Raw genomic sequence first — 27,614 nt, 5'->3', positions numbered from 1 at the left:
AACGTCAAGGGATAATCTGTTCGGATGCTGGTGTTCGTTTCGAAAACATAATCCAATCGGGAGCAGCCTGCAGTTTGTAAACAGGAAATTAAGTATCGAGTGGACGTTTAATAAATCGTCAGACGTTTCGCTGCCGTTCATCTTCTTGCATTCCTCGGTTCGCAAAAATAACGACATCGAAATAAATTATATAGAATAGTTGTATATACGTAATGTATATGTAGCGCGATTCACGAAGTGTCCAAGCGGAACGACGATTCTGTTTGCCCGCGGCCAACCATGCGTACGCTTTTCCTTCCCCTTTCGTTTCAAATCTATTTATTTCCGTATTTGCGCGATCGATAAGGGAAAGCCGGGAATATTACGAGTCAAAGGCATGGCCGATGAAAATATAATTACCGGAAAAAGAAGAACACTTCGTCTCGGAGAAGTATGGTCATCGTGGTCTCGTTAATCTCGTATTACCGTCATTATGCTCGTTACGATCCAGGTTAGAGAAGCAAGGAAAGAAAACAGACGTTATTATTAGACTGTGGATCTTTATGCATTTGTGGGGAATTGACGTGTATAAAAATATATTCTTATAATATCTAGATACCAAAGTCCTTATTTAGATTTTGGTCTTTCAATTGCATTGGTAAACATCTGATTTTTGCCACTTTTATCTGGAATTTTCACTTTTATCCATTGCTGAATCCGAGGAAATAATTCGCATCGCAGCGAATGGAGGAAATCGTCGGACTGTTGGGGCGATGAAAATTCCGAAAGAAAGAAACGCAGGGAAAAAGAGATTGCTTTTACCGATGTGCTCCGAACGACATCCTGACTATACGAAAAGAAGAGCACCGTGGTTTTTGTCGATGCCCCCCATGAGCAATCCGAGCATCGCTAGAGAGGACAGTCGCGTAAGTTCTCCTGGTACCAGGTTGCCGAAGGAGGTCACCCGGTCACCCAGATGAGGTTCTTTGCCCGTTGTTACCTCCGCACCTCGGCCAATGGCGTGGCACCTCATCGTCGCTGTGGCGAATCCTGTCGCCAGTTTTCGTGCCGACCGCCAGCCGATCACCGATCCGAGACCCGCGCCCGGCTTTGTGCCCAGATTTAAGCTGCTTCCTTGCTGGGCAGGATCTCCAGGCCTGTTCGACGCGCGAGTCCTTTTGACAGCTGCTAGTTGGTTGTTGGAGTTTCTGTCCACGAGTTTCCAGCGATAGTTCATCGCGAAAATCGACTCATCGCCCCTGTACGAATATCTGGGAAACAACTGTTGTTGGTGATGGCCGTCAGGTTCACGATTCTGGTGCTGTTGACCACCGCCGTCGTCGTGGTGTCTTCCGCTGGACTGCTCGGTGAGCAACACGGATTAGTTACGCTCTCGTGGAAACGTTTCTCGCGGTTTTTTGCAGTATCCATTGGACATTCTCCAAGCAACGAACGTCGGACGTTCGACGTTCGTGACTGAAAATACGTACGCCGACGTTCGTGACGCGCTGGTAAACAAAAGTTCGACGCTCGCATACCAATCGCGGCCCTCTTCTGCGATAATTCGTTTTTTAACACGATGGCGCGTGCTATGTTCGCCATTTCTCTCGATAGACTTTACGTTTCGTTATTTCGATCGAGAACTGCTTATTTCCTGTTTTTCTTTTTTCTTTTTTTTTTTTAATTAAAGAATTCGTTGTTCCTTGTTTTACATTCTATCGCGGATCGTAAGATGTCGAAAATTTGTCCTAGTAACGCGAGAAAGTTTGCAGGTAGAGGAATCTTTCTGACGCATGAGTGTGACGCGACACACTTTGCGGTACGCGCACTTTGTTTGTCGTTTCGCGGAGAGAATGACAAAGCCTTTCGGTGGAGGAAGGTTCGGCAGCTCGTAGAGCGCAGAGAAATCGAAATGATGTCAACACGCGCCGAGAGAAAATTCGAGAATATCGACTGGTGGATGGAAATCGGGGACGATATTTTTCGTCGACTTTCGATCGACGACTTTCGTTTCGATCCCATTTCTCTTGTCGAGTTTCTCTGATGCGCCTTTGTATTTTTTTTTCTCACGACAGAGACGCTACTTTCCTGGGATATTCCGGACGCCGTGGGTAGATCAACCGCGCCGCAATCGCAATGTCTTTGTCAAACTTCCAATTGTTTGTGTTGCATCGATCTAAATCTGACGACGGCGATCGGTGGTGGTCTCGTGGTGGACGACTTGGATGGTCGGGCGTGCATCAACATCAAGCAGAAGGAGCAGAATATCTCGTTGAACCTTAGCTACGGCGACAATCCCGTACACAATGCTACGATTAAAATCGGTAAAGAACGACAGAATTATTTTCTATTCTATAGTTAGATCTGACGATTATTCTGTTATTATATTTAGGCAGACTCAAAGAGAAATTAGTATCATTTACGACATTTTACAGTGGATGCATCCAACAGGCCGACCTGCATGAACCTTCTGTCAGATCTGGCGCAAATATGCGCGAAATTTACGTCGATTAAGCAGGCGGAAGCTGGTTACGACGGGTGCCTGGTAATCGAGCCCGCACTGCTGGGCACACCGCAAGCCACTTACCACATGGGATGCTTCAATTTCAATCAGGTGGTGCGGCAGATCGAAGCCTCTGCGTGAGTACGATCTTTGAAAACTGTTTCACGAACGATACACGAGACGCGTATCCAATTACGAGATGTCATTCGTATTCGACCGCCATCGTAGCTCAACTACGAACATTTTTATCGTTAATTCCTCGTAACTGGAATTTCCTCGCAGCATTATCGAGACGACGGAAGCCACTGAGACTACAGAGGACGAGGACGATTCGTTGAACACGGAGGAATTCATAGCAGCGGTTTCAGCTAGCGCGGAACAAGGGATAGCTCTCTTCTCTCAATGGCTTGGACTTAATCTGAATCCAAAATTGAACCTGACGAACAGAAACAATCATCAAGAAGCAAGCAACCAACGTGCCATCCCATCCACAACTTCCAGGTCTGCTCGAGTTCATTGGGATCAAGAAGAGAAGAACGACGAACGATTCAAGCAACTGCTCAGTGCGCAAGACAACGTGTTGAAGGGTTCAGCTACGATTGGCCAATCGAACGGAGCTGAAACAACGTTCGTTTATTCGAAACCCTCTGAATTATTCTCGTCGGAGAAAAGCTCGAACGATAGAAGGATCGACCAGATGGAGATCGAGCCGCAACACCTGGCCGTGGTGCCAAAGGAGTCGAGAAGAGGCGGAAGGGCATACAATATTCATCAGCACGTGAACGAGATCTGAAACGTGTTTGTTTTTCGTTCGACTCGATCGATCGAGGATTATAATTAAAACGTAGAGTTTAGGCTATCTCACACGTAGATCGTATTCTCATGACGAGTTAAGGCAGAGTTATTATCGTTGCCTCCTTTCTCCGTCGTATTTCTTTATTCCTCTTGCTTGTTTATTGATTCTCGATGAATTCGACTAACCAACGAACGACTACACACTCTGCCAGATTAATCGGTCATATCGTTCGTTCATTTCGAGAAGACTGACCACTTTCTGATCAGCTCCGTCTGAATGATCTCTCGCGATTGTGATCACCTTATTTCCTCTCTCCGCGAAGTCTCTGTTACTCGAAGTGTGTGTCGCTAATGGTAACAACACGCTCGCGGTTCTGCGAGGATCGCTGGTTACGCGACGAGTTTATGAAATAAACGACGATAATCCGCAATTATTAATAGGAAGAGGTGAAGCAAGACATACGCATATGTGAATCTTTTTCGAGAGAATGCAATTACGACCGCCGCGAATTCGTTTCCATTACGCGAACTATTTATTTAGTTTGGATCCCGCATAGTAAGTAGAAAACATAATAAACAGTAATATCCTGCAAGTAGTTCGTATCATCTATGCGACAACATCCAGTTGTATCTATACACATATATCGTAAAACAGATATACACACGCCATCGAGCGATGGAAAATTTTTTATATGTTTCTTTTGTCATAAAAGAGATAACCGTGCTGCCTAACACGCGTGCACAGTAGATAGGCATTTTTGTCGTACGCGCGAGTTTAATAGATCATCGATTGATTAATCGTGGAAATACTGTCTTCGATCGATTGTGCTGGAATATTAGCTCGTGTACGAATCAAGTATAGGATCAGTCATTCAACAGGGTAGAAATTACGAACGTACATTTTTATAATCGTTCTCTGTAATATCGTTGACACGGATAAATTAATAAAGCCAAGAAGAAACGGTTCGATACATTCGTCTCATTCTGTCTATGTTTGCCCAAGTCGATCTCGCGGTGAGGATTTTCAATTACAGTGGCAACTACTTTATGGCGATCTGTTAGACAGACGAAGAAGAAGAAAAATTATTCGCCAATTATGTATGTATGTATATATATATATAGTGTGTGTGTGTGTAGATTTTCTCTTGATACAACTACGTATATGGATTCTCAGTTGAAGAATTTTAACTTAACTGAAATTCTTAGTTAAGAAAGGAAGAGAACGAGAGTGACAGTATCGAAGATGAATTTTTCCACGTTAATTTCACGATTTCAGGAATGTTACGTGCCATTGCAGATTTGTGGATTTTCATGGAAAGAATTTTGACGCCGCAAATGTGAATTGTCCAGGAATGAAGACAAAGGGATTTCGATAACAAATTACATAAATTAACTGCACAATTGAGAATTATCGCTGATTGCTATGTATAGTCGTTCGTTAATTTGCGTATTTACATGTGTTTTTATGAGAAGAAACATTGCCGAGGCAGGAAACTGCTCTGTTCACTCGGTTTTATCAACCTCGAGTAATTTAATTGGATATTAGATAAGTAATATTTCGCAATTTGTAAAAGATTGAAAATGAACAATGAAGATTAGAAATTGAGATTTACGATCGCGTTTGAAGAGTGGCAATTTATCTTTTCTCGTTTGTTAATTTTAACCGTTGTTTATTACTTTGAAGCTCAAGTTCGTTTAGTCAAATTTGCCTTTCCAATTTATCGTTCTATCAAAGTGTTAAATAATTCGAATCTTACATAAGTAAGTTATTTTGCATTCGTTTTAAAATTATTAACTGCTCCACGAGCAACAAACCAGACTCAGATTCTCCAACACAGATACACAACACAGTTATGAAATATATTATCGAGAAATAACATCGTCCGACAGGCCATACCTTCAAGTCCAATTTATTGATCGCTCACGTTGGCTTCATTACACTTTGAAAAATCGATATAAGAAATATATAATTATACTTATATCACCGTACAGATAGGTATATGTATATGTATATATATATATATTTATTTTTTTTTTCTTCCTCGCTTATTTTCCCAATATCGATAGCTATAATAAGATAAGAGGAAAGAGTAAAAAAAAAAAAAAAAAAGAAAAGAATCGAAATGTTTCTGATGAAACGGAAGATATTATAGATGGACTAGATACTAATAACAATTTCTTTGCCTTAAAATAAACGTATCTCATTCGATTCGTCAAAATATATATTTCTACATACGTATGTGTGTGTATATATATATACTATACGTGTGTGTATATATATACACACCCTAATCTATAGATATGCGTTTCTCCGTTTAACACGACTCGTTCTTCTCGTAGTAAAAATATTTTTTGGATTTCATCTTTGGGCGATCATCGTTACTCTATGCAAAGGTAGTTAAAAAATAATTCGAACCTTGCTCGCGGCAACGTGGAAAATTGGACATCCTGTTATGCGCGTCCCTTCGATCAGGCCATTTCAGAGATTGCAGCGCTCCTGAACGACAAGAGCATCGCTCTTTTACATTTGCTTTCCTTTAGCTTTGTTTTCTCTCGATTCGTTGATAGATCAACGTACGTTCGATGTTTCGTGCGACAGATTTCGTTCTCTCTCATGACGACTCACACGCGTTACAAAAATAAATGGTAATTTGTTAGCTACACGAACCGGAGGACTCGGATTCTTCGCTTGTCCGTGTTCGCGCGGTTTCGTTATTTCAACATCGAGATCACTTTGAAAAAATAGACTTCGTGCGAGGATTAAAACGTGAATAAATTTTGACAAAAATACGCTCTATGCTTGTAAAAAGTTGAATACGAGAAAAAAGTAGGAAGGCTACAGCCTTAAACAGCTGATAACGCTAGTAGTAACTTTAGTGATTATTAATTGAATAATTGAAGGTTATCGAGATTAGATATATTGATACATCGAATACGATTAAATAGAACGATATTATAAGATTATACCATCTTTGATTTGTCTATAGCTCGTCGTCGGCTATCTTCACCTCGAGACATCTCGCTTTGCCTCTTCTATTCGAAGGATCATAGGATCTTTGTTATTGGCAAAAAGTAGGAACCTCTCCCGATAAATTTACCATTAGATTTTCGAAAATTCTTCCGGGGAGACAGACACGAGCTTAAGCCTCTTTCAACAGCACCGCCTTGTCGGTATATCGTACACTTCTCCGGTTCATCGCTTTGAACTGCTTTCGCCGCGCGACGTTCAAATACGCGACGAATTGGCGCCAAAATGAGTAACCGTCTGGCACTTTTTAATCGCATCACCGTCGACACTGAGGGTCTCGAACAATAAACGCTAAAATAACAAATGCAAAATGTAATCTTCCTCGCGATATCTTCTCACGAAGCGATGCTATGCCGAACATATTCTGAAACGCACGTGCACAACCGAGATGGTTACCAAAAAATGGTGAAAAATGAGATTGGTTCGTTGTTGCGCAGGGTCAACGCAAACCCGCTCACGTCATTAACAGTACCTAATAGAAGGAAAATATCTTAGCAGACGTAGGCTATGGTCCTTGGAAAAATCGGAATTCTTTGTTCGCGCTCATCCGAAGCGCTTAGATACGAAACAGAAACGTAATATTTTCACACGGAATGCGATAGGAGATCAACGATTCACTTGACTTGTTGACGCGGTGCCGGGCCGGCAGGTGGTAATGTCAAGGAGTCTCTTTTCTTTCTGTTGACGCGACGTCCAACGTGCAGTACCACGTCCCCGGCTTTCACGGACTTGAACTCGGCGATCGCTTCGGCGTGCGTCATACCGTGAAGAGGTTTCGAATTTATCGACAAAATTTCGTCCCCTGGAACAGGGTATTTCGTTTTATCTCGAGTCGACGATAATTGCATTAAGACGTTCAAAGAATTATGACAATTACGATGGTGCCGTACCTTCTTTGACGGTTCCAAGATCAGCAGCCTGGCCATTAGGAAAGACTGTCTTCACGTAGATTCCCATATTCCCTCGAGGACTATCTGTACCGCCGACGATACTGAAACCAAGTCCTTTGTGTCCAGGACCTTTTAGAAATCTGGCTGTCAGTATCGTGAATGACGCGCCACCCTTGCCTGGCCTTGGTAGGGTGCAGAATCTCGACTCTTCACCCTCGCCAGCTTCGTCGATGTCTTCGAGTTCGGAGTCGCTATTCAGGCCTTCGTCCGTATCTTGCGTACCCTGTGAAAAGTAACAAAGAGATAGCGAATGATAAACGATCAATGATGGTAAAAAATCTTTTCTCATCCTTTACTCACTTGCCAGGTCTTCAAACCGGCACCGGAGGAACTAGGAATATTGGCGACGCTTCTGCTGTTCATTCTTCTGGTTGTCTTCTTACCAGGACTTCTATCAGCTCCCAAGCTGGACGGCCCTTCTTCTTTATTCATACACGGGGAACCAGGCCCGTTGGAATAATTGTTCACCTGTCCACCGACTTTGAAATCGGTCACCCTCTTTCTGGGCGTCACCCTCGGTATGTGAATCTCCTCGAACGACGAGTCAGACTGATTTCTATGCTTCAAGTTCTTCTGGAAGTGGACGTTCTCGTACGAATGATGATCCCTCGTCTCCGAGTTGCTCCTCGCCAGATGCCTGTCGGAATGGGGGGTGACGGATGGTGTCAGCTCTGACCTATGACCTCGCTGGAAACGAATATTTTCGTACGAGTGATCCTGCTGTCTGCCAGCGTCACGATTCTCGGAATTGCTCCGTTGTAATATTCCCCTGGACCTTGGGCAACAACCGGGAGACGAATTGGAGTACAATACGTTCTCGTACGCGTCCTTTTGGCTATGATCGTGACTCAGTACCGGAGAATCATAAGCGCTGCTGTTCTGCGAATACGTGAACGTCTTGTTGTTGTTGGTCAATGGGCTGCTGCAATTCGGAGAATTTGGTACGCTGCCCTCTGCCAACGTTTCGAGATTGTCATGGAAAGGATAAGGTGGAAGAGAAGTCGGTTCGCTAGAATCGTATTCTCCGTCAAAGTTTTGACTACTCGAGGAGGTCAAGGGACTGGGTACGTAGAAATTCGACGCGTTATCCTTTTGCGAGAACACTTCCGTCACGCTCAGAGCCTTCCTCTTTCGGATGCCAGCGTTTATCTTACTGAATTTGCTTCGTAATACGTGTTGAATGTCAGCGATACCCTTGGTGGTACCTAAACAGGGCTCGAATGTTAGTTTCTATTTGAATTCGTAACTGGAATTAGTAATATTAGTAAATAGAAGGATATAGACAATTACCTGGCAGTCTCAAGGAGCTAGTTTGTAACAATTTCTTCGGTGAACTGCCATCCTGAAGACTTTTGGCAGCAGGTGAAGACTCTCTGCTAGTCGGGCTGGACCTCACTGGTTGAATAACCCCCTGGGTCGTTCCGCCTTGTATCAGAGCCTCCTGAGGTTCCGAAGTTTCCTGAACTGAACATCTCCTTCTCAATTTCCTCCATCGTTGACTGATACTCTTGTTCCACAAATTCAGGTCTGTAATACAGCAAGAAGAAAATTTCGCATGACTAGCAGCCACAGGATGCGTTATCTTCCGACGACTGACTGCGTCGAGGCTCGTTAACGAAACGGGACGATCAAAAATTGCTTGGAAAAATAGAGAAAAGAGACGGCTTCTTAATCATCGGAGTTAACGACAGGAAACACTTATCTGTTGCCTGCGCGAAGTGGAACGACCTGTCGTTATTTATCGAAGATAAACTTGAATCTTGATCGAGAAGAAACAGAGGCGTAGAAAAAAAGAAATAAAATTATATCGATAACGATAACGTTATTTTTAGAACGATCGTTGCGTTACGTTTAGAACGATATGAATATTAAAAAAAAAAACATCAGGATTCCTTTGCATCGATATCGCGTAATCGGATCTACATCGGACACACTTCTAGAAATATAAACAAGACAGCATAAATATGTTTTCAGAAAACTAGCTTTCAGAAACTTCTTCAATTACAATTCAATATAGTTTCCATGTTGTCGTTGGTGAATCCACGTGACTACAAAAGACGATCGACGTTCGAGTCCTGTTCCTTTCACCGATTCCATCAAGGGTCATGCCCCTTCGACTTCCTCTTCCTCCTTGGGTGGTAGTAGCTGCAACGACCTTGGGAAAAGCACGCGCATAACCACCAACTAGTGGTTTTCTTCAGCGACGGAAGAAAGTCAACGTCATGAATAATTAATCGAGATCGATGAAGAGCATGGTCGCGAGGTCACTGAGCTTAGACAAGAGGTTAAATCGACTAATTACGTTTGCAACTACGCGTCGTTTTTTCACTTGCAGGCGATCCATGCTGAACCGCAACGTGTCACGAGGACAACGTGGACAATGACGACGATAACAATAAGGACGACGACGACAACGACGACGAGAAAGAAGAGACGAACGCGCCGTTGCCCACGACGATCGTTGCCGACATACTGGGGCGTCGGTGGCGGCTGCACACGCCATTATCCACAGTTACAGTCATCTTACAAAATGCACTTTCACTTGTCGACGTATCTGCGGATGCGCCCGGTTTTGCGAGGCCTTTTTCGTTCCGCACCGAACACCGGACGTTGCGCTTCGCGTCGTTGTGTCTTCCATAGATTACAGAGAGTATCCTCGAATCTTTCGTTCGCGTTGCAAGCGAAAATTCGTCGAGCGAACAAATTTTCCAAGCGTTCTAATGATACATGTTATCCTTTTCTGGTATTCGTATGAACTATACGCGTATACAGTTGACGATGGTACTGGAAGAGATCCAGCGTGTCGATCGATAAAGCTTCCCCCGATGTGTCATGTTTCGCTCATTCACGTCGTCCGATTTAGCAAGGTAAACCGCGCGTGAGTAACGCGCGTTATCGAAATCCTAGTTCCTCGTTCATTTTTAACGTCCTGCAGCTCGAGTAACGAGAGTCAGCGTTCATTATCGGTTACGTTGTTGCGGAATGACACCCACCATCGACGGTGCGCGAAATCAATATTTTAACGGGGAAATGCTTGTGTGTACGTGGAGCGTTAATTAAAATTTGCCGACATTGACGAACTTGGTGCAAATTAGTATCGATTGCACCGAAAAGTGGGACCCGTTTTGAGCAGATTGTTCGAAAAAACATCAAGTACAGAGCGGAGCAAATACGTTTCGCAATAGGTCGATGTTGCTGATAATCTTTCTCGATCCATCGACCAAGATAAATCCGTTCTACGTTTCGACACGACAGGCCTTGTCGTCTTCCTCTTCGTGTCTTCGCCTTTACAGCAAGAACTTCGACAGCTTGCAATCCTTCGGATGTATGAGCATTTGCAACTCGAAACGAAGCAGCTCGGCGTAGAAATAACAGAAACCGATGATCAACGCCAGCATGCTATCAAGATGTCGGAGTCGAAGATCGAACGATGTGATAACAAATAGAAGATGAACGAAGCCGGAAACGGGAAAACTCGAGCGCGACCGATATCCGAACGACGCGACGCTTGAACCAGAATTTCAAAAACCACAGAAGTCCACACTGTACGCGGTCTCGACATGAACTGAAAGACTGGAGGTTTACGGTTAGCCGTGTGCGTAAGGCATTACGTGCGTGTGCGTAACAGACTGTATACACGTGTGCAGCTTGGTACCTGTGCATACAGGGTGACGCGGAATAAAGTATCGAGCTTGTGCTCCATCCCTTGGACCTTTCGTGATGCGAATTCCTTGCGTAACTTGGCAATAACTCGCGGACGAACTCCTATCTTCCTTCATTACGATTTCACGCGATAAACCGACAACTACGATTCTTACCCACCATTTTTCTATGAATTTTAAATGATCACAAAGCAACGGTACACCGTGTGTACGATACTTAAATGCAGAATATTTTTGTCTGAAATATTCTTTTCGATAAACGATAAAAATTTTCGTTTCGTTTCGAACCAGATCCAACGTCTTTATTTCGGAGTGGCACGCAGTATACGTGAACCGGTAAGTTGCAAACTTACCGCGCAACAACCGAGACAACAAGCTCTGGGAGCTATTTTATTTTATTTCATATTTCACGCATTCTCGTTCCACTTTAACCACGAGAATCCCAGTCGTTTCTACGGGGTGGATGTGCGCCGTTTGATCAAAACGTTCAGAAAGAAAACGGAGAACACTTTTCCGTTCACCGTATATACCGCTCATTCGTAGTCCAATTGTGTACTGATTGTGGGAACCCTTCGTCGAGTGTTGGTGAACGGTTTCTCCGTAGCAGACGTACACACGCCAGCGGCCCTGCACAGTCCGCGTGTATGTACCTATTAATGTGCATCACGGCTGCATGCACACCCTACATACAATTCTACTCGTGCGCCTCATGGTCGGGGCGGGTTGCATTATTTTCTATAATAAAGTGAATGTACGTTGTTTGTGAGAGTTGAGCCAGGAAGGTGGACACGCGCGTAGCCACAGACGTAACTGTCCGACGCGTACAGAGTTCAATAATCTTCGTACTGACGCCAGTCCAGGATCGTTCGCGAGCTTCGCAAATTGTTTTTGTAACGGTACGCGCGATTTTCTGTGTCTCGCGCGTGAAAGCGAGATGTTACAGCCGCCAAATTCAAACGTTGTCGATCAAATTCTGATTCTTACCGTGCATAGGTGAGAGAATTATCGTCGAGGAAAGACAATCGACTGTTTACAGTTTACAAGAACTATGTTGAAACAATGATGAACGTATATATCATTTATTGGTCAGAATTGACCTATATCCGATTCAGATCTTTTCAAACGCGAAACGGGCAACATACGTAAGTAAGACGCGATAACACGCGTGAAAAATGAGTCATCTTGTGGAATGATGCATTGAGTGATGTTTTAGAAACGATATAATGGCATAGAGCGAGGTTAAAGAGTAAAGCGATTAAAGTTTATTTGATTCATTATATATATGTATAATATATCAACTTGTTAAGAGAATGCAATCCGTTTGATCTGAATGTAATCTGAATGTAAATCTGTTTGTCATCGTAACACGAAATATGCATACTTTATTTAAGTAATTCCTTATTTGCATAATTCTCTCTAGAAATATTTTCAACAACTGCTGCTCAACTGCGCACGTAATAACGAAATATACCAGACATACGGCTTGAATATACACTGTATATACGTGCTTACCTGTTTCAAAATACATTTACAAGAAACGACATGCGTGTGAGCTCAAGTTGAGTGAATATTTCTCCTATGGCTCATTGTGCCTCGACGCCTTCTACGACTGTTGCTATCGTGACACAGTTTTGAATAGGCATACAGAAAGGCTTTTCGTCCCGAATATTTAGCGTTACGCGTTTGCATAATTACATAAAAGAACGCAGATTTAAAAAATTGTACATTCTTATGTCTGGAAATGAATCGGCGAAATGTAAATGTCGCTAGCATTATGTGCCGCCGATCTATTGAACTTTCGTACGAATGCCTGTCTTTTGAAATTCCCGATCTTTTATATTCTTCCATATTGGTCATTAAAAATGATCGATATCTTGCATCCCGTGTTTGACATAATTGATATCAGTTCATATAAATAGAACAGATATCAATCCGTGCTGGAAATCACTCAAACTTATAAATCAGGAAGATCCAGGAGATATATCAACAGATACTTCTACTACACGTACGATATATAACACGTGAACGCAATATCTGACGATCGATCAAGGTTTTGTCAATCTCGTACATCAAACTCGGCCGTGAGACCGTTCCAACATTTGTAGTAAATGTTATCATCGCTGTAGCGATTAGATTTCCCAAAGTAGCTGCCGAGAGCGTAAATATTCTTCTCGTACGCGTCAACGCAGGAGGAAGACGAATAAAGGTTGAAGAAGAGAGATAGGCAGGAGAGCGAGGAAAACGTAAAGATGAACAAAGAAAACAGAGGACGAAGCAAGAATGAGAGGAACGAGTAAGGTATACTCAGTCGCAGTTGGAAACGCGTAGTCTAGTGCATGCGAGGAATGCGTAAACGGTAGAACCGTTTTCTGAGGAAAGAGAGAAAGAGAATGCGCTTGGAATCTCGACTACGCTCCAGAGACATTGATAAAAAATATCGAACGTTTCGTCATCGGTCAGACGATTTTTCAGAAAAATCTTAAACACTACACCTCCTCGTATACAATTTCCTCTCGCTTTGTCGGCACATTACGATACAATTCGTTTTCAATCACTTGGCTGACGGAGTGCTTGCGATTTTTTTTTTTTTTCGATTATCTACCCTGATGTCGTAATTTCTTCGTGATTCTCGGCTTTTCGGTAGCGATATGTACATAATACGAATATGCATTACGCGCGCGTAGAGGAGCGCGTCATTCGAATGCTTCCGGTCTCACCATGGGTCTCGCGAAGGAGAGACAGTTCTGGAGAGTTCGCGTATTACTGGTATTTTTGCATCGCGCAAGGCCAATGACGCGTTATAGGAACGATGCCACTCGTCGCTGATAATGGATATCACATGCCGCACGTTCGCCGCACGTTTACTGCGTTCGCTTCATCGTGTGGAACGTGTCAACGTTTGATGCGCATCATAGCAAAGCCATACTGGAAAACGTTGCGAAAATGGATACGACTTTTGGCTGTTTTAATCTCAGTGCATTTTCTAGTAATAAAATGTTATCGATTTATATCGACTGCCATTGCTCGACCTCGATAATTCCAGATTCCTGCGTAAATTGCGCTCGTCGATCTCGCAAAGAAGATAGATCGAACGCAGTAGGAAATAGCTCCGTTAGAAAGTTTCTTCTTAGCAGCAAAACTATCGTTGTAAATAGAACAACCGTGTAACCCGTGAAAGCCAATTACGCTATTATTATGCAAGTGAATGGCTTAATTTCCAAGACAAAGGTGCTCTACAATATTAAACGATCGAAATCTCTGGAAGCTTCGTCTTATTAATACGGTTCGAGAATGGTTCGGAGGGAATAGTTAGAGAGAAATAGATGTTAAAATAAACGTAGCAAGAGAAATAGAAATCGATTTACATAGATATCGTAGGTGCGACACGCTGTCTCCGTTTCCATGTCACTCGTGCAACCAGTTTTGTCGACAGCGTGAATAGTTCGGAACTTGTCCGCGGAATAATCGACTAACTGTATGCAGACAATGGCTGAGGCCACTCGGCACGCATCGTTGACTCCAATTATGCAAGGAGTTCTCAACTTGCCGCCGTTACCGCGATTACATAGCGCCGCGTTTGTCCATTATCGAACCTGTTAACGTTTTATCGTTTAAATCGATACGTTAGTCGTCCATAATTTCATTCGTGTCCTTCGATCGTTTTACGATCGTAAGAACGTTCCATCACAGGGTCCATAAGTTCTTCCGCGTCATTTTCGACTTGTAACGAAAAACACGAATCGGATGGTAGAGTGCGAAGTTGAGTTCAACGCTGATTTAGTACAAGGTTTAATCATCGTCAAACTATTATTCTTTGACCTTAAGCCAAGGAGCGGAGCAAAGTTTATTCCACGTTTCGACATTAGTAAAAAAAACGTATCGTTTGCAACGGGAGATTGCACCGAACACTAATGAGAAAGTAACGATAGTCACGAAGCTTAAAAGCAGAGTAATAAAATATCCATTATTCCAGGCTCGCGTGTGCGTGTCGCAACGCGTCGAAACAGCCACCGCTGAAGGTAAACTTTCATGGAAAACCGCTCTTTATCGCTGATTCCTCAACGAGATCGGTTCATAGCCACGAGGAAGTATTTTAAATAGAAATTATTTTCTCGTTTCAAAGTCGATTCCGTGAAAAATCTCATGCTCGTTTCGATATGTTTCTATAGAACGTCACGTAGCGAACGTTCATACAATGCTCCGAATTGTAGCTTTCTATTGAATTGTTATTTGATGTTGGAATTATAAAAAGTTAATTGTACTAATTACGAACGATGAAAAGCTGCGCAATCTCTGACGCGTTCTTTTCGCACGACCGGTTGTCTGCATCGAAATGTACATTCGAGTTGGCGTTTTTTTTTGGACTGGGTGAAAATCGAAAGTGGGCATTTTTGATCGAAGAACGCGTAAAAGTTCTTTCGAAGAATGCACAAATTATGTGCGGGTGCACGATGCGTGACGCAAATGTCTGACGAATACCTCGTTCCCTGTTTCCGGACGAATTATCTCGCGACCGTTCTAGTCTCGAGCTTTCTCGCGACACCGTTACAGTCGACGCGGTAAAATATTACTTAAATATTTATGAGCGGCTCTCGAATCGAGAGTAGTGTCGCGCGAAATGAACTAAACGAACGAGACAAAGAAGAAAGAGATGAAAGAGAGACCGGTCGAAGGCAGGAAGAGGAAGGGAACGAAACGGAAGAAAACGCGTTGCACGAGACTCAAGAAGTGTGGCGCATGCTGCGCGCGAGCACAATGCTTTTTAAGTGGCCGCTACGATCATGAACGCTGTAAAACGCTGGTGTCAACGTTCGCTAACTGAAGAACAGGATCATTCGACAGGAAGTACTATCTTTTATACACCGAATTTCAATCAGACGGAACTCGACGGTTCGTAGCTCGCATCCGGTCAACGAACGATCGATAAGAACGTGTCGTTGGATACTAAACGATTACCGTTCCAGTTAAAAAACGAATAACGGTGTTCCCGTGAATATGCGAAAGTTCCTTGAGACTTGAACAATTGATTGTGCAAGATCGAGACTATCAAGGAAATATTGTACCTTCTTTTTGTTAAAAAATTGAAACTTTTAACGAAGAGAATTTTGAAATCGGATTGTTTAATTAGTTAGCTGGAGCGTTGCTAAATCGATTTCTATCCCTTTTTTTTTTTCTTTCTGTTTTATATGAAACTGCATTCGTTCGAGTTCGTGTAGAAATTCGAGCAACCAAATTTTCAACTTCCTTTCACTTCGCGAGAAAGAAGCCAATCATCAAGTTTTCTGTCGGACACAATACCCCGACGTTTCTTGGAGAACCGGTCGACGATGGTCAAATTTACTCTTTTGTTCCTAATGAACAAAAGATCCTCGATCCCTCGTTTACGCGGATATTCTTCCAAACGGAGCACGCGATTAAGCAATTGTCCGCTTTCCATTTTGCACACCGGGAGATGTGTTATTACTCGTTGCGTGACTTTAAAAGATTCTACATTTTTAGCGAAATCGCCCTCTTCGCTGTTGTCAATTGTTGCAACAGGCGGGCTGTCACGCGAGATACGCCGTGTCTCTTCCCTATGGGCATCTTATTGGCTGCCTTCTTGGAATTTCGTCAATTAAGCTCCGCGTCGCTGCAGGAACACGCTATAAGTAATAATTTCAGGGTTGACGGTCGCTGAGAATTGAATTACTCTATTACCATGGCAATTTGTTGCCCTATGGTGTAATTCGACATGTGACGTCAGTCGAATCACCATGTCACGTGGGACGTGAACTGTGTTTGCTCGAACAAAGAACCCGTTGATGTTTCTTTAAAACACGGAAATCGATCGATGAAACTCTGAACGCGATAACGATGAGGGCTCACGAGGGCGGAGCGACGAGATTGAAGAACGAAGCGAGCTCTCTCGGATTCTCACGTACAACGTTTCTTGTAACATTCGCTCGAATATCCGCGATGAAATCTTTCTAATGCTTTATGTGGAATTATAATAGATACATCGAAACTTTAATCTCAATCATTTACGGTCTCAGCTACGTTCAACATTTTATCGTAAAGAATTTGTATTTAATATATCAAACTCGTTAACCACGGAATATTTTCTCGTCTATGTTAAAATAGCTATATTTGGTGATAAGGTAATTATATCCATACGACGAATTATGTCGTCATACTCGATAGGATCGTTTATTTGACATATTACTTGAAACATTTTGTCTTAACACGGTTAAAAGATTAAATTCGAACACTGTTCGTATGTTGTGCGTAGCTACACTATCTATTTACGTTGATATATTTCTTTCAGATTGATTCTTAGATAATGTAATGGAACCTGTTTCAAGTACAGTAAGTGCCGATAAATAGTCCATCTCGAGGATTATGTATCAATGACAAAATCGTAAAATTTTGATTTATACGATACCACATAGCTCGCGACAAGTTCAAGTATTTGTTTGTCTGTTTCTGTTTTAGATCTGATTCCAAAGTCCTGCATAGAAAGGAAAAATAAATCCAATCGAAGTGCAAGTAGATAAATTAACATCACGTCACGTGCCATCACTCTGTAGCTTATTATGTTTATCTCGTGTGTTCGTCACGCAGTAAAGTGAGTTCCCCTCTTTCAAAATAAAATGAAAAGAATTACGTAATTCATACTCGTTTCATACGCGATTTAAACGGAGTTAGAATGACAATTTTTCACGCTGGTGTCATACACCGCGACGTAGACATCGTAGCATAACATACATTTTTTCCACGATAACGTCGCTTTCCTATGGAATAAAACGAGATAAGCAGGCGCCTGTTGGTGAAACGCCATTCTGCTTCGATTCGATGTCAGTCGCCTTCACAACGACCAACGCACATTTAATTTCTCAACGAACAATGGCTACTTTTTCTATCTTCCGGCGTCGTCCCATTTTCTCCGTGAATCATATACGGTAATCAAGCATGGAAGTAATTTTCTGCGAGCACGATCTTTCGTCTGATATTTCAGCTACATAAATCGTCCGAATTTTTATACCGAAATCGTTTCGATTTTCCAAAAAGTCAAAAGATGAAGATTCAGATTTAAAAAAAGAAGGAGCGATTTTTAACGTTAAGGTTCATGCTTTGTTAAATGGAGAACGTTCGCACAAAGCGTACATTCGATCGATTAGCTTGACATTATCGCACTCGAGTATAAATAGCGGTAAACGAGGGTTTACTATCTTCCGAATGAGCGAACAAAAGTCAGCGATTTCTCTGAAATCGCCGCAGATTCTTGATTCAAGCGAGACGTCTAAATTCGAAACAGATTGCCTTCATAGAAACCGAAAACGCGCAGGGTTCTTCGAAAATGTTCGAAAAGCAATTTCCCGTGTTTCCCGAACTACAGTAAGTTATGCCGGGACAGAGAAGGCCGAGCGTGAGAAAACTTCCCCGAATAATGGAGCACAGTCGCCGAACGAACCTCACACACTCGTGCGTCAGCAAACGCGCTCGCTCTCGTATAGTTTGAGTGCTTGTAATTAAGTGCATAACGAGGCTTGTTTACACCGAGTCGGGTCCTCGTAATCTTCAGAGCCGCTTAGTCTGCCGTTTTAATCGGACTCTTCTCGGAACGGAATTTATGGCACGCCCAATGGTGCACTTACGTATATACAATAGCGAGTCGCTGGCATGTTCGCGCAACAGAACCATCGATGAAATATATTTCCAGTCTATTTCAAGTAGTTGCAAACTATTCGAAATTTGTCAACAACGCGAAACGTGCAAAATGAATTTTATATTTCGTTCAATGTTTGACGAAGTTGTATATGAATTAAATATATGGAATTCTATCAACGCTTTATTAACAAAGCGTTTCAGCCTAATTATAGAAATAAGTAGAAGCAGAAACGAGAAACATAATTTTATTAATACAACGATTATTTCAGACTTACGACCGAACAGATTTGATCTTATCATCATACCGGAAAATTATTAGAAAGTATACTAACGTAAGAATGAAAAACGACTGAGATAAAAATCAGTGGGGAGTACGGTGTACAGTGATCTACTGTGGCATCTATGATTAAACGATCTGAATGTAAAGTAAATGCAAAATGCAAAAACATCGATTCGTCAAATGGAACATTCGTAAATAGCCAACTCCTAGAACACGCCGCGTCTCGTAAAAGTTTTGACATTTTAAGCGTGGGTTATTCCAATCAGCGTACAGTTTTAGCATTCGTAGCAACTGAGTAAAGAGAGAAAAATTCGGCGGACAAAAGAGCGAGCCGGCGTAGTCGAGGCGTCTCGCGGAACGGGTAAACGCGGTTGAACGCGCCGGGGTGAAAATGTCAGGCATTTACCACGGAGTTCGACACAGATTTCTCTCACCTTTCGGAGCGGACTGCCCTTCCTTCATCGAACAACAAATATCGGTTCCTGAGAAAACACGAAGCGTACCGGCAAAAACACGGGAATCCTTATCGATCTGTTTCGAACCACGTTGCCTCGTGCCAATTTACTCCGAGTGTCACTTCAATTGGATGACAACGAACATCGCGACACGAATACCGATAGAGAAAAACGCACGTGAAATGTACAAACATCATCTAGGTCAGTTCAAAACGAAGACACGGTTACGCGGTCGCGGTTTAACCGTGTTTGTTATAAAAATGTTGGCGTTGCTGCACGATGCACGAGATTATCGCACCGGTGCACGATACCTTACGTAAGCTCGTCAAATTTCACCGAAAGGTTAAGCGTTCGCTCGCTGAAATCGCTCTACCGAAGACACGGCCGCGTTACCATGCTTATCGAAGAAGAGATCTCTCACCTTTGTTGTCGCAGACGTCACAGAGCACCATCTCCGGAGGTAACAGACTCGCGTGTGCATCCGACCGCGTGATCGCGTCTGCACTGAACAACTTGGCACGCCCGGAGGACGCTGGTCGGCACGTCGACGACAGGCCGGAATGGGACGAAGAGGAATACGACGAGGAACGGCGTGCGCGTATCGACCAAGTTCGATAATGTGTAACCGGCCTCGTTGGAGGAACGCGTGTGGAAGGTACTCGATCCCCAACACGTAGAACTCACAACACGGTTAAGAAACGACACGGTTAAACGAAAGATAAAATAAAAGAATGTTTAGACGAGCATGCATCGGTGGTCGCTCGATTCGAAACCGCAAAGGATACTTAGACAAGAACGGAAGTAATACTTAGAAAGACGAAGAACGAAGGAAGAGGAAAAACGAGACAAAATGAGGCAGATGGAAAATGAGAAGATACCGATACGCACGAACAACGCGAATTGCATCGATTTGATCGGCGTTAAAAAATGCTAGCGGTTTGACAGCTAGGTTTGCACTGAGGAGCGCAACATCGGCCCATACGCCGGACTTACGGCAGCATTGATGGGTCTGCTGTGCTGGTTGATAGGGGGGGGGGTGCAAGGGGAAGAACCCTGCGTTTCATTGTACGCACACCATGGGCCACCATGGAGGGGCAGGAAGGACGCTAGATCAATATTAGGGCGTAGACTCAAGGGCAAGGGCCGTTACCGCCTCTGTATACATCCATGCGTGGGTTTGTCTTGTGCAGTTAGAATGCCTGAGCATTTCGAGCACATCAGCTAGCCACATCATCGATGCACACCGATCGATCGGTTCGTCTATAGAATCTTTATCGAATGCGCGGCCTATTGTTCTCTCCAGATATCTACCTTTCTTCCGGTCGGCGATCGCCGCAAGGAACATTTGTAATCTGCTCACGGCGATTGATGGTCAGCAGGCGTGCTTTTTGCATTACGTTCCATTTGCCTTGCGTTTCGTTTACCTTGAGTTCAGTCACCGTCTCTGTGGACTCGTCAGAAATTCCGCAAGTTGTTGGAACGAAATCGAAAGAACCCTTAAAAAGGGGAAATCGCAAGAGTTCATTCGACGATTCATAGGACGAACGTTTCGTAAACGTTTATCGCTTCCCGCGTCCCTCGCGATTATGACGCAAGATTACATGTACGCAAGACCCGTCGAGTCGGCACAACTTTTTGCGTAATCATTTTTATAAAGCCGCACAAGACGAGGTAAATATCGATGTGTACAACAAGGTTTGCGGGTAAAAGCGTTGCTCGGCGAGGCAATCAAATCGATCGCGTGTCATTGGACTTTTAATAGATTCACAGGCTCCTTTAACGTATACGTGTAAGCATACCGCGCACGTTCATTTCTGAAATTTCATTCGCGTGAATGCGCACCAGAAATTCGTTAATTTGGTAAATGTGCAATCACGTTCGACCTGAACGACGTATGGAATTAAGGCATTGCGAAAAAGTATTTAACACGACACGCAAAAATGATGTGTTACTTATTCGTTTATTTTTAACGTCACGATAATTCTGCAATTTATCGAGTATATCTTACGAAACGGTAAAAGAAACCAGAATGGTTTAGATTTTAGACCCCCTCGTAAGGTTTCTTTTTTCTCCCGAAAGGCGAGCATCGCTAAACCTAAACCGTATCCCATCGAGTTTTACGAACAAGCCCGAAATTGTAACGCGATAAAGTATTTTCGTGGAAAAACGTCAGAACCAGCCTCTTTTCCCGAGCGTGTAAGCACAGACAAAGTAAATCCACGTGTACGGAAGATAACCGACAGATAAGGATCATCGTGTATCGAAAGGAAAAAAGCAAACGGTTGGTTGCCGCTCGAGACTTTCATCACGGAATCGAAGTAAATGGCTTGTACGAGAATCGATGCCAGAGAGAAATTAGACGCACGGTGGATTTGTGCCGTGAGAATCGAGGAAACAACCTCTGATCATTGGTAAAACGATCGCACGGCATACCAAAAACGTTGCACACCACGATCAGCCTTTGGAATAGGCGAATTTGAAATTTTCGAGAGTGTGCTCCTCTTGTTTCGCGATAAATTACACGGAGAAACGATCAGCCGATAAAGTGGAACAGCGCTAGAAAGCTCGAACGGTCGTCGTTCTCGAGTTGTGCTACAAAAGCGAAGAATCTGGCGTGTCTGTTCATCCTAGCTAAATCCATATGTTGAGACATATGTTATTAGGGATACGCTACCCTGACCTGCACTAGCAACAAGAGCGAGAAAGGGTCCCCACGAACGTCTAAAAATAGGGGTGCCCCGAGCTAAGGGATTAATGGCCACACTGGTTGTAATTTTAAACTTCGGCAAACGTTGCTAATGCAATCTGCCGGTTTATGAAACGTACCCTTTAAGCAACGCAAGGACGTGACCAAAGGGGGTCATCAAAATGACCAGCAGATATTTCAATGAATCTCACTTAACGTTGACATCGGGTTCGTGTGCGTTCATTGATATTATACACAAACTCGAATGCTCTTTTAAGGAATGTCAAAGGAAATTTCGACGAGACGAGTGAAACGATAAAATTTAAAGTTGTTATGGATTTGAGCATCGATTATCGTCGATTTTCGGAAGACGAGTCTCTTTATCGTAAAGTATCTTTGACGCGTTGTATTAGTATTCCGAAGGAGTCAAATATCTCATTTATCCATTAACAACGATAAACTTTTGCTTCTTGGATACCCGAAGTTATAGCTAATCTACAGTGTGAGCAAACATCGACTCGCTCACCTTTTCGCTGATCCTCGCTATCCGAATGGAGTTCAACATCGTGTAGCCTCATCGATTGCACGAACCCTCGCCAATGACTTCGTGATCTTCTCCTCTCGTGCAAGTCCAATTTCAGATCTGCCAGTTGCTGGTCAGACTCTTTCAACAGACCGTCCAGGATGTCCGGTCTATCGAGCTCCTTCGCTTTGATCTTGGAATCTCCCGTGGCATTAGCGACATTCGAATGATCGTCGTCGTTCGACGATGCTTCGATTTCTTTCTCCGTGGTCGTGATATTCTTCGAATCCTCTGGAACGATATCGTTCGTCACGGTATTGTCGGCAACAGTGGCATTCACGTGCGTGTCGCTGTTACGCCTATTTTTTGACTCTTTTCTTCGTCGAACCGGAGGTCGTGGATGTACTTCCTCGGACACTGCGAGGCTTTTTCCTTTCTCCGGTTGCTTGGAATCCACGCTAATCTTCTGCGATACTTTACTCGACACCCTGCCGTTAACTTCCTTACCTGCTCTCAGGTTCGACGCATTCCTCGGATTATTGTATCGATCCTTCAATGATTCCCGGTTACTTCGAGACGCCTCCAACAGTTTCTGTGCGAGTAATCTCGTTTTATTAATTTCCGTCCCGGCCTTCCTCTCCAGTTTTTCGATCTCGTATCTTTTTTCGAACTTCTTCTCGTTGGAGCATTTCACCCCGGTCCTCGGGGAGCCATCAGGAGTTTGAAACATCTGTTGTATCTTGAAAATATCCGATCGAATTTTTGCCGAGCTTGAGAGTTCCGTCTTCTTGTTGGACGGGGAAGATTTCGTTTCGTTCTTCGTCGCCACTCTGGGACACCTTTGAGCCGGTGGCGTGTTCCTCAGTCTCTCTAAATCTTTCAAATCGGCCAACATAGAGCTCTGCGTTCTAGCCGATCTACTGGAACCGTCGATAGCGATGGTTCTCGGTCGATCTTTCTCCGTTCGACCGATCTTTTCCATCGGTATCAGTGCCGGATCGACGAACACCGTGTCTCGTATCTGACTGATGTTTCGTAACCTTGGCGCGCCGACCTTAACACCAGTCGTCCTCATAATAACCTTTTGCATGGACTCGATGTCCCTTTCACGAGCCAAACGTCTTTCATCGATCAATTTAGCTCGATGAACGTCGATTGCTGACACAAACGGACCGTGGTATATCGTACTATTAACGGAGGAAGCTGCTCGTGAATTGGATACAGGATTATTTGGCCTGCTGGTTCTCAGCGGTGACATCCTGACCAGCTTCGGTGCATCCCTGGGATCGTCGGTCTGCAAACTGCCTCTGTATACCATCGTTCTCGCTGGTTCCGCTTCTGCAAATCAGTTACCAGCGTCCACTTTTTACGATCATCGTTAAGTCATCCTCGCGTATGTGCCTCCATCCTGAAAAACAAAGATTCGGTGTATTAATGGACGCTCGCTGTCTGAGGAAACGTGTGTTTTATTATCTACTTAAACGCATATTTGAAGCGACAGGCACGAAGATGGTAGATCACCGTCTTCCGTTCCAACGGAGAGGGGAACCATCGAGCTACGTGAATCTTCGAGTTCATTTCCGTTCTTCGGATTCACACGAGTGGACAGATGAGTTAGAGAGAAAAAAAAAATTATTGTCGTAGAATTCCGCAATTTCCTCCGTCTTTCCATTAATCGAATCGTACACGATCGATCGGATAATTCAAATAGAAACCGATCGATCGTTTCCGACGACAGCGAATCCCGTAATCTTTTCCAGCCCATTAGCTTCGCGTAACTGTTAATGGACGTAAATTATAATCAGGAGAGTCGGTTGTGCGCCACGAAGGCTCCGTGTCTAAGAAGTCGGTGGGTGTCACCATGTAGGCAGTGACCCGGCCATCTTGCGACACGTACGACATCGACATGTAGGTGTAGCACGCTAATACGACAGTCCGCGACCGTTTCAACGCGTCTATCTACCTGTATTTTAATCGTTCTTAACTCATTGCATTCTAATTACGCGAGATGGGTTGTCGGGGGTGACACTGGACGATCGTGCGGCCGTAAATGGACGCCGAGATCGATCACACGGAACGACTGTTACGTTCGTTCGTTCCATTAAGACCGATCGTGTATATCGCTTTGCCTGGAATGCTTCGGTCGGTTAGCAATTGTTATGCCGCGAATATCTCCGTTCGCTCGCGACCCGTTATTTAACGCTTTGGATTTTGTCTTGCTCGAAGGGTCGAGCATCGATTATTCATTGATTTTTAAACGTATCTCTGTGTGTTTGCGATGCGACGAATTCCTAAACCTTTCGCGACCTCATGCGTCGCATTTGCATGTTTTTTACGATTGAAACGAAGTCCGTCATTAGGCTAGTCAGACTCGTTACTCGACGTTGACGTCAACTCAATTGTAAATGATATCGTTTCTTTAGTTTCTTCGTGTACATTCGAAACACCATGCGTTACCGCGTACAGGTTTTTTGCGGTTTACGATCGAAGGAAAAAAGCTGCGCCTCTGCTGCGATGCACACGCGTTACTTCATGGATGTTGCGTGGCTCGATGAAATAACGAGACTCTGCCGACGTTGATCAGCTTCTGTGGTTTCTATTCCACGTGAGAGAAATCGTCGTTTTCAGAGATCCATCCTTCTGCTTCCACGCGAAAAATTTCTTCCGTCTAGAACGAACAGTTTTACGAAACGCGTCACGCGACACCGGCCTTCTCTACATATTTCGATCGGTATGCAAACGCGCTACTTGTTGAATCTGCAATTTTGTTCACGGTAACTTATTACGACCGCTTTTGCCTGTCTATCCGTCAATTAGTCATGGTAGAAGAGATTACGGCTGAAAAATATTCTCGTACTGTTTTTCCTTAGCCGCGAGTTTTCCGAATCGAGGTCTAATCCAAAGTCGCCGGAAAATGTTTATCGATAAGCTGTCAGATCGACAGAGCAAGCTTTATCTCCGCTTCCGCTAAGATTGTACAACGGTCGTGTATGAAGTAAACCCGTTCGAACACAAAACAAAAGAGAATCAACGTAATTTACGTACCATTTCCTCCGTGGACAGCGTTTTACGACGCAAGGATGCTCGTTACGCGTACGGATGTCTTCGATATCTCGACTTGGTTACACGGAATGTTTTCGTCGTCCTCCTTCGTCCTACAATTCTAACGATAGAAATTGTTCTACGCTCTCGTAGTCGGCCTCTCGTTAACTCTGTAATAAAAAGGTTCATGCATTTTCCATTAAAAGAACGTCACGCTTTATTTCTCCCCGGCGCACACATCCGCTCCCTTTCTCTCCTCCCTTCTCGTTTCCCTTTGTCGTAGCGTTTCGTCGACCTTTCCCTGAGATTTTTAGCTTCGAGAAGCTATTCACCAAGCATCTTGGAAAGTGCAAAGGCGGAAACGGCCCGATATTTATTTCCCGTCGTACGGTTCGCCAGTGTTACGTAACGTTTTCCTACGATTTCTAACGTTTTTCATTGTCAATTAAAGATTAATTGGCCATATATCGAGTAAACCGGCTCCGCAGCTCGGATAGAACGTAATTGCATGCTTGTTTTCAATAACCCTTCGTGTTTTCCTTGGTTTATCATGGAACAGAGATCAGAGCTCGGTATACATATTTATGTTGAGAACTTAGCGGATCCGCTTCCTTCGACTAGTGACAGCCATCCACGGTAAACTAGACCGATCTCATGTAAGAGGATGAGAACCGACCAGCATGCCAGGAAATATTCTATTTTTACGCGTTTGCCGTTGATAAAGTTTCAAGGCTTCCTTGCCAGGGTATAAATATTGACCACCTTTGTATTACTCTAAGAGACGAGTTTACAACGCGAATTACGAAGCCGTAAACCGTGTTTCGCGTGGCTATCGGGTTAGAAAAATGCGTCTTAATATTTTACAAGAGCAAAGCAATTCAACATCGATTATCTATATCATTTTACACCGACTCTCGTTTTTCACGGCTCTTACGCGATTTTAAAACGGAAGCAACCTCGTCGATCTTCGAATCAAACTCACCCAAATGTTTCGATCCCACGGAGAAACAGCTACATCGTACGTGCACCCTCGATCGGTCGCTTCTTTCCTTCTTTTTTCTTTTTCTTTATTTTTTTCTCTTTTGTTTCTTCGAGCAGCAGACTCAAGTATCCACGGGAGTCTAACGCGAAGCGTAACGCGTATCAGGAATAATTTTCACATTATCGCGTCGTAACAACTGGCACGGAACCGTCCGTGGTACGGAAGCGGCGTCCACACGCGGTTCTAATCCTCCGCGCCGAAAACAAACACTTTCTAGAACGAGACTTGCTCGTGCACGTGATCGTGGTTAAAGCCGGGCTGTTGGAGCGCATCCGCGCTCGATTTCCTCTTCTCCGCAGCCGGATACGATTCCGGAGTCACTGCAGTCGAATGGCGCGGCGTGGAAACGTTTGCAACGGCAGTACCAAGTTGTTTCGTGCCGTAAGGAGCACTGAATGGGTTTGCCAGCGACGAAACATAATCGCGTTTACGGCACAGCTGTAGGTACACCACTCTTTTCCTTTCCTTTCCATGCGAGCCAGTGAAGTACCGGAGAATCCCCACTACGTGCACGCGTACAGCACGAGCGTACACCCACGCGACACCCGGTATACGATCCGTGGGTAGACACGGTTAACATTGAAGAGGAAAGGAGAAGCCAGATGCCCACCAACTGTCAAATTTTCTTGCTCGTTCGTTTGGAATGCGCGAAGTCCTCGTTCGCTCGTTCGTGTGTCGAGTCTCGCTCGATGCATTCTTCGTCTCACCGACGATAATAATCACCTACGCTCGTTATGCGTAGGTATATTAATGTAATTAAGCGTAAATGGTAAGAAGCGACGTTCTTAAGATACAACGGTGATCTCGATTCGAAGACGAACGCAATGTTGAGGAATCCCACGCGGTCGTCGATCCATGCATACGTCGCTGTTTAATCGTTGGCAATTTCTATCTACATGTTTCAGTAGTCGTAATCGTGGTGACGTTGGATATTATCGGTGAATAAATGGTTTCCAAGCGGCAATGAGCCAATGTAACGCGCTAATAACCACCCACGGTCTCGAACGTAGTAACGAACTCCT

At 43.8% G+C, this 27,614-nt stretch overlaps 2 protein-coding genes across 2 annotated transcripts; one reads left to right on the top strand and one right to left on the bottom strand.

Moving 5' to 3' along the window:
* The first annotated feature begins 1,029 nt into the window (after positions 1-1,029).
* LOC139989329 (uncharacterized) lies at positions 1,030-4,248 on the top strand. Its single transcript, XM_072007582.1, has 4 exons — positions 1,030-1,346; positions 2,055-2,303; positions 2,415-2,619; positions 2,765-4,248. Exons 1-4 carry the CDS (start codon positions 1,274-1,276, stop codon positions 3,273-3,275), a joined length of 1,038 nt encoding a protein of 345 aa, XP_071863683.1. The 5' UTR covers positions 1,030-1,273; the 3' UTR covers positions 3,276-4,248.
* Positions 4,249-5,171: 923 nt separating this feature from the next.
* LOC139989328 (uncharacterized) lies at positions 5,172-27,043 on the bottom strand. The gene is made up of 7 exons (XM_072007581.1): positions 26,533-27,043; positions 25,554-25,720; positions 22,512-23,916; positions 8,546-8,782; positions 7,556-8,460; positions 7,196-7,478; positions 5,172-7,107 (listed from the first exon to the last, which is right to left on the bottom strand). The coding sequence occupies exons 3-7, from the start codon at positions 23,824-23,826 to the stop codon at positions 6,920-6,922; spliced, it is 2,928 nt and encodes a 975-aa protein (XP_071863682.1). The 5' UTR covers positions 23,827-23,916; positions 25,554-25,720; positions 26,533-27,043; the 3' UTR covers positions 5,172-6,919.
* Positions 27,044-27,614: the final 571 nt, after the last annotated feature.

The sequence above is a fragment of the Bombus fervidus genome, chromosome 7, assembly GCF_041682495.2.
Source record: "Bombus fervidus isolate BK054 chromosome 7, iyBomFerv1, whole genome shotgun sequence".
NCBI lineage: Eukaryota > Metazoa > Arthropoda > Insecta > Hymenoptera > Apidae > Bombus > Bombus fervidus.
The sequence above is the reverse complement of the archived record's forward strand: the minus strand, read 5'-3'. Positions and strand labels throughout refer to the sequence as shown.

Coding starts and splice junctions, on each gene's coding strand:
- LOC139989329 (XM_072007582.1), top strand. CDS start 1,274: ATGGCCGTCAGGTTCACGATTCTGGTGCTGTTGACCACCGCCGTCGTC. Junction 1,347..2,054: donor GTCTTCCGCTGGACTGCTCG/GTGAGCAACACG, acceptor TTCTCACGACAG/AGACGCTACTTTCCTGGGAT. Junction 2,304..2,414: donor CAATGCTACGATTAAAATCG/GTAAAGAACGAC, acceptor GACATTTTACAG/TGGATGCATCCAACAGGCCG.
- LOC139989328 (XM_072007581.1), bottom strand. CDS start 23,826: ATGGTATACAGAGGCAGTTTGCAGACCGACGATCCCAGGGATGCACCG. Junction 8,783..22,511: donor TAGCGAGGATCAGCGAAAAG/GTGAGCGAGTCG, acceptor GCTGTATTACAG/ACCTGAATTTGTGGAACAAG. Junction 7,479..7,555: donor CCGGTTTGAAGACCTGGCAA/GTGAGTAAAGGA, acceptor TACTTTTCACAG/GGTACGCAAGATACGGACGA.